Source organism: Heloderma suspectum, chromosome 5, assembly GCF_057233095.1.
Source record: "Heloderma suspectum isolate Gila_16-S chromosome 5, 16-S_ref, whole genome shotgun sequence".
NCBI lineage: Eukaryota > Metazoa > Chordata > Lepidosauria > Squamata > Helodermatidae > Heloderma > Heloderma suspectum.
In genome coordinates this window covers 37,487,336-37,498,545 of record NC_139462.1, presented here as the reverse complement: position 1 = coordinate 37,498,545, position 11,210 = coordinate 37,487,336, and the positions used below count along the sequence as shown (strand labels likewise).

Below are 11,210 nucleotides of genomic sequence, written 5' to 3'. Positions count from 1 at the left end.
TGATTGCACCCCCCGCCCCCCCTCCCGACAAAAGAGAGGAGCAGCTATGAGGCTAGAGCGGCAAACCCGGAAACACTGGCCGTCCCCTCTTTCTCCGAGCGCCGGAGCCGTTTTGACGCCGCCGCTTTGCCGCCCGCCGCCAGTGTGTGGCAAGGCGGAGGCGTGCGCGGAGGTACGGAGGGGGCGCGGCGTGTTGCGTGGCAGTAAAAGCCGCGCGCGCTCGCTGAGGGGAAGGGAGCGCGCAGCAGCAGCGCCTTCCCTCGCCGCTCCTCCTCCTTTTCGGCCCCTTGCTCGGCCCACCCTCTCCCCTCCTCTTCCCTTGACGAGCCGGGCTTGCGCGCAACCTAGTTAAGGACCCCCAGCGCCCAGCCGGCGTCTAAGCAAAACACGCGCGCAAAACCGCGTCCTTTCCCCCCTCTCTCCCCGCTCCTCCTCCCGCGCTGTGCCGACTCCTTCTGCCCGGCGCGCCTGCCCTCGGCTTCTCTTCTCTCCCTCCTCCGCGCCCGCCGCAAATGGATGTACCCGCTAGCCAGTGCAAAAAAGTCAAGCTGAGCAACAAAGTGCAGAGTTGGGTAAGTCCGAGCTTAGGGTGGAGGTGGGATTGGGCAGCTGTCGACTGCAATTTTTGCAAATGCAAACATGGCAGAGGGGGAGAGAGAGAGAGAGAGAGAGAGACCTTCCCGGCTTTTCTCGCCTGCCGGCGTGCAGCTTTGCTTCAGGAGCCTTTGCGCGACGGTTTGGGGGCTACTGAGGGGAAAAGCTCAGCTGGGACTCGCTTGCCTCTCTCTCGCACGAGATGTGCAGCCTTGGGAAGGGGCGGTGTCTGCGCGGAGGCGAATGATGCAAGCTGCTTGCGATGCCAGCGCTTGCTCCTTCAGTGGGAGAATTGCATTTCGGTGGCGTCCACTGACGTCTCTGCAGTTTCGCTTTGAAGGGGGAAAGAAAGTGTGCGTGGGAAGGGAATATCCCGAATGTTTCCCCGGCTTGTCTGTCGCGCGTGACTGTGTATGCGAGAGCCTGCCTTTATGAATGGGCTTAAGCACCGCCGCTCTACGTTGCCTCTAGTTGCTGTGGCCTTGATGAACGTTTGCCTTAAAAGTTGTGGGTGGCAGAAAGGCTGCGATGCAGAGGGACTAACGTGCTTACCTCCTCCTCCAGCATCATTTCCCTTCTCTTCTATTGGAGGCAGGAAAGGATGGGAATCTCAAGTGTACAATGTGACCATTCATGAATCTTGGGCAGCTCGAGAGACTGAGGTTCTTTGTGGGCTGCTGGTTGAATGGGAGCAGTGTCAAAGCAGGCATGAACAAACTTGGGGTTGTATTGCGAAGGTGCCGACGGATCAATTTGCAGTATAGGCCAAAGGCTAGGAAACTGCCAGGCACAGCCGTGGAAGTCAGAGGCCTTTGCTAGAAAAGAGCTTTGGTGATATGTAATAGCTGCGATGATCTGGAATCTGGATATTAGAATGTGCTGGTATCTAATATGTTTCTTTTCTAAAAGCCTTATCTTGAAGCAGCTCAAATAAAAGGTATATGGCTTACAGCTGGAAATGAAAGAGTCAATAGTCTGCTCTGAATTGCCCTTCAAGAAGCTTCTGCTTTCTGTTTGGAAAAAGGACAACACTACATGGCCCGACTTTTAGGCCTCACAATGAACATTTAAAACTGCCACAGCACAAGAAGTTAACGTGTCTGGGTCTGGTTACTCCCGGTTACTGTGTGTTTCTTGTCATCACCCTAAGGTAACATTTCCCCCCTTCTCTTTATATTTGGAGTGTGATGTGCGCACGCGCATGTGTACATAGGAACCTGCCTTAAACTGAGTCAGGTTGCTGAACCATCTAGCCTAGTATTGTCAGCACTGATTGGCAATGGCTCTCCAGGGTTTCAGGCAGGATTTTTTTCCAGCCCTACCTGGAGATGGCAGGGATTGAACCCGGGATCTTCTCCATGCAGAGCATGTGTTCTACCACTGAGCCATGCCCTCTTTCCATAATATATATGCACACCCACAGTGGTGGCTGGTCGGGGGGGGGGGGATGACAGGGCAGCTGACAGCAGGTGGAGCCAAGGGTTGGAATAGGTGGAGCCAATAGTAGGCGGAGTAAGGGGGTCACGGTAGATGAAGGTTTGGGAAGAATCTTATCCACATAAACACAGAAAAAGCACTCCTTCGAACCCACATATTTCTGCTCCAGCAGCAACCTGCTGCACACAAAAGGCAAGCGGAGTCCAATAAATAGACTGAGCTCCTGTGTGCAAAATAGAGAGGGGAAGCTATACCACAGAAAAGCACTCCTTTCAGAGTCACAACCTATGCATAGCATTCTTTCCAGCAGCGGTGTTCAACAATAGATATTCAAAGTTGAAAAATGATGCCTGTGTCTAGAAAAACTAAAGAAAATTACAGAAAAGAACAGGAGGTATCTTAAACCTTTCTTCAAAATGCCACACATCTTAATAACACCCATCTGTTTTAAATATCCATTTATACTAAAAGTAAGTGTAGAAAGATTTTTTTGGGAATAATGATAATATCGAACAAAAAAAGACTTTAAAAAACAGTACTAAAACCTGTCAAGGCCTGCCATTTTAGCCATGACTTTTTCACATTTCATAAAGCTCTAGATCAATAAATAAAGGAATGATAACATCATGGAAGTCTCAGATTTAATTAAGCTTCTTCCAGCCTTCACGGTCACTGAAAACATCTTTTTAACTATGCCATTATTAGAACAAAGGTGATGGAGAGAGTGAGTGCAAAAATTCATACATTTTAAGGACCCAGCCTGAATGGTGAAGATCCCCATTGGCCTCAACGTCAATCATGTTTACCTGGAACAAAAAGCCCCAGTGATTTGAACAGGACTTACTGTGAGCTCAGCTAGGAAAGAATGTAAGGATCTGGAGCATGTTTTAGTGTGGGCTGTGGACAAATATGTTCCCTCCCCACATCCTCCCGATGCATCTGTCCAGGAGAGGCAAAAGGAAGGCAAAACTGCAGATGCAAGAGACAAGACAACTTCATCCCCCATTGTGATAGTGTAGCTTTTCCTGTCTGGGCTGATTTGGAAATGGCAGGTTGAGTTGGGGCTCATCACCTGAGGGCTTTCCCCAAAGCAGCTGGATGTGTCATGCACCCTGAGCCAACTTTATTTGTTTATTTATAGCATCTTTATAAGCCAAGAAGGCTTCCAAGAAGAAATAAGATAAGAATAAGACATTCCCTACACACAGGCTTACAGTCTAAAAGATGCGACACAAAAGGAAAGGGGATTAGAAGGGAGGAGGAAAAAAGCTAATTCAGGCACTAGACTCTTAATTACAAAGTTCAGCAGGTCATGAGCACAGTGGAAAGGCTGCTGAATCCTGGTTTCTGCACTATGAGGAAGGGAGCCCAAACTTGCTGTGTGGAAATGCAGCAAGCTCCCTCTTCCCCGCTGCTCAGGAAACAGCTGGGCGGCAGCAAAGAGGAAGCTGCTATGTTAGGAGATCTCACCTCATGGCAGTGGCTCCAATGGCGCAAACTTCCCTCACCTTAACTCTTGGAAAAGGCAAAAGGCGAAAAATGTATTTGGGAACGCACAGCCTCAAAAGCACCAAGTCATCCACAGGACTGTCAGAGACATCCCACTAGCGAACAGCCCTATCCATGGTGGCTCAGGAACCAATGAGGCTGAAACTAAATTCCTCTCTGACACTCTGCCTGGCTTAAAGTTGATGATGGAGAATCTTGAGGGGACAAGTCGAGGGTAACAAGGCAAGCAAGCCACACTGCAGAGGAGGGGAGAGAGCAGCCAGGCATGTGTGTGCAGCAGAGTGGCTACTCAGCTTGCTTCAAACTGAAGGAGAAGCTGTGAAAGAGGCTTGAAGTGCAAGTTACTTGTTTGGGGTGTATGTGTCTGTGGACAGTTCTGGTGGCAGGATACCACCCCCAGCCCTTAATAAGAAATCATCCATGCTTCAACCACTTCATGCAGTGAGTGAAGTGGGTTTCTTGATCCAGTGTCCCCAATCCATTTGTTAGTTTTCAGTGTGCCTTTTTTGTCTTCTTTAATGTTACTTTTGGGCCAGCAAGGCCAATGGTTATGGGAGTTCAACGTCTTGCAGGGCCACAGCTTCTTCACCCCTGCTTTGGGAGACTCAGGTTAATACTGACATAATGCCTGTATAATAATGCAGATGTAAGAGATGACCTGGAGAGGAGACGCTCTTGAGCTCTGCCTACACAGGTCTTTGGTTTGATAAATATTGGTTTATTTTTACTGTGTTTACTGCATTTCTGTGAAAGGATTGAAGATGCGCACATTAACATTCTAGCATATCTTCATGCATGGGTTGATGCTTAAGAATCAGTGATCCTATTCTGCTTTTCAAAAATAACGGGCAAATAAATTCCTAGACATTTAGAGCTCACAGCTGAATGTCTGCAGCCTGTCCTACATCGGAACAATTTATTTTAAAATACAGGTAATGGATTTATCCTTGCTGGTATGTGTCTCACAGAAATAACATAGAGATTCCCTGCTGAGGGTATCTGTTAGAGTTCATTGACACAGGAAAACCTAACAACAACAAAAAAGAAGTTGGGGGAATGCTTGGATTCTGACTTTTCACAGATGCTTATTTCTTTACTTAAAATTGTTGTATTTTACAGGCACACCTAGAGAGCAATCCTATGGTCCCTGGGAGTGTCCCATGGAACATAGGATTGTTCAGAGTCCCCCTCCTGAGGCCATAGACACTGCTACAACCTCGGGAGGGGGACTCCCCCACCCCCTCACAGCTATGGTGGAAGGAACTTCACCAGCTGCTTCTGGAGGTCGCAAATGCAGCCTCGGGGGGAGGGGGGAGGGGAGGCTGGGATAAGCAAAATCCTATGGCCTCTCCAGCCCAGTCCCTAGCAGCGCACCTTCTCTAGAAGCCCTTCTAGAGGAAATTTTTGAGGACAGAGAGACAAAGTTGCTTCCGTCATTTCTTCCACCCTGTCGGCAGCACTTGGGAGGACACTGGAGGCTTCCTTTTAAGGGGAGCTCCTTGTATATGCACCGTTTTCAACCATCATATGCATTTATTCCCAGTATCCATCCATACTGGTCCCTAGTCTCTGCTGCCAGCATTAGGATGCAGCCAGGAGGACTGGCAGGAGTGATGTTGGTGTGACTTTTCTTGTGTCATGCTGATAATGAGGCTGTTTCTCCTGCTGTCATTCTAGTATTTAAAAAAAAACACACCTGTGGGATTTTGGTAAACAGCTTTCCCCAACCTGGTGCCCTCCAGGTGTGGGGCTGTAACTCCCTGAGTCCCCCAGCCAGACATGCACCAGGTTGGGGAACGCTTATAAAGATGTGCCAGAATTTTAACCTTTCCCAGCGCATTTCCAGACTCTGCATAAATGTTACAGCTTCACTTGCTTCATTGATCCTTCCATCTGTAGGGAATTAGTGTGGTTTCAAATGGGTATAATATCGTCCCAGGTGAGGGGCATCTCTTGAAATCAGGGGCAAAATGCCCCTGACTTGTGTGGTATTGCATTGCATCCTGTGTCTGTCTTAATTTCTTTGGAGCAGCAGGGCATTGCTTATGTTAGTTAGGGCACAATCATATGCATGTTTAGACAGAAAAAAGTCTTATACCTCCCAGTTTTCCCCAGCTAGGGCTGTTTTTCTGTCTAAACATCCATAGGATTGTGACCATAGGTTCTTCAGTGTTCATGTCTAGCATTGCTTTGGTCAGCAACTCACAATTTCTCTTTCCATCATGAGTGTTCTATTGTCCTCTGGCAAGAGGCGCCCTAGCCTTCCTCTCCAGTTTTCCAAGCTTCGAATAAGAAATCCTCTGATCTAAGGTCTTGTGTTATGCTCCGGGATGATCAGTACTTTGCCCCTGATTGCTGCAGAGCTTATGGCAAGGCACCCTCATTTTCACCATTTGCTAGTAACACCATCATGGTATAAAAGAGGCAAGTTGCCATCTACATGGTGACATTTTTGATCAAACAGTAGGTGGTCAATTGACGGTCTTTGACCAGGCAATTGACCAGTATGCCAACCTTTCACAAACATGATTATTGATAGGAGGAAACAGCAGACAGGCTTATTTCAGGATATTGGCTGACATTTCTTTGCTAAGCATGTACTATATTCCTGTTTCTCCTGAAACAGGATTGTGCGTGCGTGCGCACGTGTACTCTGCAAATGGTTCTTGTTTAAACTTGAAAAGTGGTGCAGGATAATTGCATGCTCTTACTGGCTCTGAGTGTTTCTCTTATGGAGTCAGTGCCTGCCCATATTTGTAGCCACCTTTAAGAGGCCGACAAAATGTCGGTGTAGTTTTCCACTCTAATGCTTGCCTGGGTGCAATTGTTCTTTACCCCCAGGCAAATGTCTAATTAGAAGTCTGTTTTTATCCTCAATGGAATATGTTATTACATCAATATTTTCCCTACAAGACTTTCTAAGGCTAGAACTACCTGCTAGATGTGTATGCACAACCTTGAAGGCTGCTGCTTGCAGGGGGGAAAAACACTTTTGCAAGGGGATAGTTTCGAGCAGAGAAGCAAATTGCTTTCCCTCCCCAGCCCCTGATTCCGGTCATGTGTTTGTGAGACTAAAAGTGTAGGTTTGCTCTAGGTTGTGCGTTTTGCTTCAGTACGCTCAACTCTTACCCTCACCTTGGATGTCTTCACTTGACGAACTTGTGCTTCTGGTTGTTTATACCTTCTAAACCCTCGGATGTGACTTGAATGTGAATGATTCCAGTTCTCTTTAGTTTCAATAAAACAAGGAGGGGGTGGGGGCTGTCCCAAATTGGCATGAAGTTGGAGCATGGTACAAAAGTTGGCAGTAGCATGGTCCAAATAGAACCTTGTAGTTGCTTAGAGATTTTGATCTCTTCTGCAAATATCTGGATGTGTGTTCTAATGTTTTATGGAAGTTCTGTCTGAACTAGAGATCTGAATGTGTAGGAACAAAGTCATGGTGGTGCTGGGGGAAGATATCCTTTTCCAGTCTTCCTTGAGTAGTTTTGCCCTCAAAATATCAGGACAAAATGCTGAGATTACTAATAGTTGGGGAAATAGGAGATAAGGAGCAGCTATCAGAGAAGGGCACCTACCACCAGTCTGGTTCTGTGTTGGATGCTTCTCTGCTTGTTCCCTTTTTTATTGTGAATAGTTGTCATTTATCTTGCTTTGTCATCACTTCCACCTCCAGACAGTGCTATACAGAGGAATATAAGCATCATGGTGAGATATTTGTGCTGTGTTTGAGAGCTGTAATTAACCACCACATGTTCCTTCTCATTTCAAGGTTTCCGATGCCTTGCATCTAAATTTGGAATGCATATAGGATATATCAGTGATCTCTCTTCAGCAGGATTTTAAAACTGACTCCAAACCTTCTATCATCAGAAAGTTTTAGAGAAACATTAACTGGAGTTTCCTTCAATATGATGTAACGTTTATAAATGTGGGAAGTTTTATTTATAAAAGCAATGGATTGAGAAAGTAGAGGAGAAAATACCAGGAACTTTGTATTTTGAACACTCACCTAAGCTGGCTTGTAGGGAACTGGTAATGTGCACTTGGTGTACATATTTAAAGTTTCTTTTGTGAAACTAAAGGGTGAGATCCTAGTATTGCAGTTAAAACCAACAGTAAAATTAATAATTTTTCCTTCAGTGTTTATTCAATGTTTAAAAATACTTTATGGTTTAACCCTATTGGGCAGACACTTCCTAGATGGAAACCTCTGATCTTGGAAGCTTCTGAGTATCCTATGTTCTGCCAGACTGCTGCCAGCAAGGTGGGAGGAGCGATGGAGGCAATTTTTGACACTCTGTCGTCCTTAAAAAAACAAAACAAAACAAAAAAACTTCTACAGGAGGTAGGCTGGAGGTGGTGGGAATGGGGCAGGGGCTGTAGAGGCCATAGGAATTTTCGTATCCAGGCCTTTCCTCTCCCCTCCCTGTTTTGCCCGCTGGAACATCCCCTTTTCAACCTCTATGAGATCCTCCGAGGCCAGTTTTGGGACATCAGAAAGCAGATGCCACGGTTCTTTCTACTGTGGCTGAAAGGGGGCAGGGGAGGGGCCAAGGGGGAGAGATGGGATTGTGTAGTCCCCCTCCTGAAGTTGTAGCAGTGTATACAGCTTTGGGAGGGGGAATCTGAGATATCCTATAGTCCCTGGGAGACTCGCCAGGGACCACGGGATTGCTCTGCTAATCCGCTAAAAAGCTGCGTCCAAATCTTATTGTGTGTGTGTTTGTGCATATGCATGCACATATATACTTACACACATGTGTGTGCAAGTGTGTGTGTGTGTGTGTGTGTGTATGTGTATATATATATATATATATATATATATTTAGAGAGAGAGGGGTAGGTGTAAAGTAGGTGACTACTCAAAAAACTGCAGTAGGTCACTTATAAAAACTGGTCACTTATAAAAACTGCAGTAAAGTAGGTGACTGGTCACTTATAAAAACTGTAGGTCACTTAAAAACTGCAGATGGCAAGCATCTTAAAAGAGGCATTTCCCCTTGTCTTTCACACAGGAGGAATGCCTCTTAGGCGATGTTTACTATGACCCATTGATACGTAATATAAAAACAGACCACCCTTTCCTATGTGAGCTTGCCCACTTATTAAGATTGTCAGTGGAGACCCATGTTTGGTTGGAGAAAGGAAGAGGGTGTTCTCTGTTGCCACATCTAGACTTGGAATTCCTACCTAGGGAGGTTTGTTTTGCCCACTCCTTGTTGGCCTTGGCATTTAAGAAGCCCTTTGGCCTTTAGAGGCTGCGTTTATTGCTGTTTCACATAATGATATGTAATCCTGGTTGGATTACATATTATATGTATTCCAGGTTTTTTTTTTACTCTGGCTCTTATGTTTCTTGATGCTCTTAACTGCAATTGCTTTTAAACTCTTTTATTGCTGTTGCTGCTTTTGTATATTGCTGTTTTTATTGTGTTGTATTTTACTACTTTCATAAGCCACCTTGAACTACATGAGGAAAGGTGGAGTATAAATATTTTAAATAAAGTATGCTTCTTGCTCCAGAACTATTTTGACCCATATGCAAATATAACTAGTCGGCTAAGATTTCTTTGATTGGATGATGGCCCAAATATTTCTTTTAGACTTCTGAGGCTTTTGATTGCACAGCCTAACCAAGGCGAGAAATGAACCATGGTGTATTTCAGACATCATTGGCTTGGGTATCCAACAGAAATGACATGTGAATGTGATACAGTGGCCTGGTTCACACGATCACCACAGCTTAAAGAAGCCATGGCGGCTTGTTTAAGCTGCAGCGTGTGCCAGCATGTGCTGGGTACTATTTGCCCCATTTCCTGCCTGGGAGTAGCTCGTTGTGTCATCCAGACCTGGGTGGCATGGCTTGTTTATGGGGGAAACAACTCTCAAATAATCCATGGCCTGTTGTTGGCGCCTTGTGGGCGGTAATTAGGTTGTGGGCGGGTAATTAGGCAAATGGTGCTCGGCATATGTTACGACTTAAACCATCCACCGTTGCATGTTCAGGTCATGGTGATTGTGCAGACCGGGTCAATGTGGAAAATAGATAACTTCATCTTGTAACTAGTGATATTTAAATTGGTTGCCTTTCTTAGTAAGTTTCTTGTTTCTGTATGGTTACCTGGGAATAAGTTCTGTTGAACTCAAATAATGAAGCATACTTCTGAGTAGACAACACTAGGATTGCACTATTAAAGCACTTTGGTAAACAGCCATTTGTAATCTGTCAATTTCAAAGAGAGAGAGGGGGAGGGAGAAGGCAACTGAGTGATTAGAATAGAGTTGTTTGTTCTTGCTGCTTGGCATCCAGGTAAATAGTCTCTGAAGTCGGGAGGCAGGCATAGCCAACTGGCTTTCTGGTCTTTCGCCAATTTCTGTATAAATGAACCATTCTGCCTCCTGAATGGTAACATCTTGGCTTGCAGTCATAATGGTTACTTTAGTCTAGGAAAGCTTGAAGATTGCCTGCTGCTCCTCTCGTTGCTGTATAGAACTCATGCTTCTTATGTCAATTAGTGTAGCAGGATTTCAGTTAAAGATGTTTTAATTTACTAAAGACTCCTAATCTGTTAACCTGCTGCTGATGCTTGTGGGTAAGTTTGCCTTCGTAGGTGTGAGGTGTCTGTATGTGAAGCCTGCGACAGCAGGGAACATAGAAGGTATAGCCTTATTTAGACCTGTTTTGCGCATAACAACCCATGGGCCGTCGTGCTCGAGTGGGAGAGAGCAAGCATGCTGCCTCCCATGTGCCCGCCACCTCCACTTCTGGTCAACAATCTGCAATTGGCCCATTCATAGTTTGTTGAGTATGATGTGCAGTCCTGAAGTGCTGGGTTGTTTAGGGGCTAAACAACTCAGTGGTTAACCTGTGGTTTATTCTTGGGTTAATGGCTCAGTTCTTTAGCTCCTAAACAACCCAGCACTCTGGGTTCACACATTATGCTGAACAACCTACAAACTAGCCAATCATAGATTGTTGATTAAAAGTGGAAGTGGGTGGTGTGCTGCTGGCAGTGAACCCACTCTTCCCCAACAACCCATGGGCTGTCATTACATGTGAATTGGATTACACATCATTATGGGAAACAGCAATATACCCAGCCTCTAAAGGCCAAAGGGCTCCTTAAATGGCAAGGCCAACAAGGAACATCTCCCCACCCCCACACACACTGCTTAGGGCAGTGTTGGTTTCCCACATCATAATTGTCAACTGCCCTTTACTAAGACAGGTCAGGCAATGTTGATGGGAGCTTGGAGACATTCTGGTCACCACGCCTCAGGGTTATTGTAGAGTTGGAGAAGGTGCAGAGAAGGGCAACCAAAATCATCGACGGGCTGGAGCAACTTCCCTATGAGGAAACGTTACAATGTTTGGGGCTTTTTAGCTTAGAAAAAAGGCAAGTAATGGGAGGATCACATGATAGAGGTGTATAAAATTATGCATGATGTGAAGAAAGTGGGTAGGAAGAGATTTTTCTCCCTCTCATACTGCTAGAACCCAGGGTCATTCCATGAAGTTGAGTGGTGGGGGATTCAGGACAGATAAAAGGAAGTAATTCTTCGCATAGCACATAGTTCAACTATGGAATTCACTACCATAAGATGTAGTGATGTCTAGGGACGGACAAATATGTCAATTTCAGATTCTCGCAGTTTCTCATTTTCCT

The 11,210-nt window shown here is 45.7% G+C and overlaps 1 protein-coding gene across 2 annotated transcripts in view; it reads left to right on the top strand.

Moving 5' to 3' along the window:
* The first annotated feature begins 216 nt into the window (after positions 1–216).
* Positions 217–11,210, top strand: part of PAPSS1 (3'-phosphoadenosine 5'-phosphosulfate synthase 1) — a 90,017-nt gene continuing 79,023 nt past the window's right edge. For both annotated transcript variants that reach the window (XM_084855831.1, XM_084855832.1), the window contains exon 1: positions 217–572. In XM_084855831.1, coding sequence (XP_084711957.1) covers positions 513–572 — 60 coding nt within the window. In that variant the 5' untranslated portion in view covers positions 217–512. The remainder of the gene's footprint in view (positions 573–11,210) is intronic.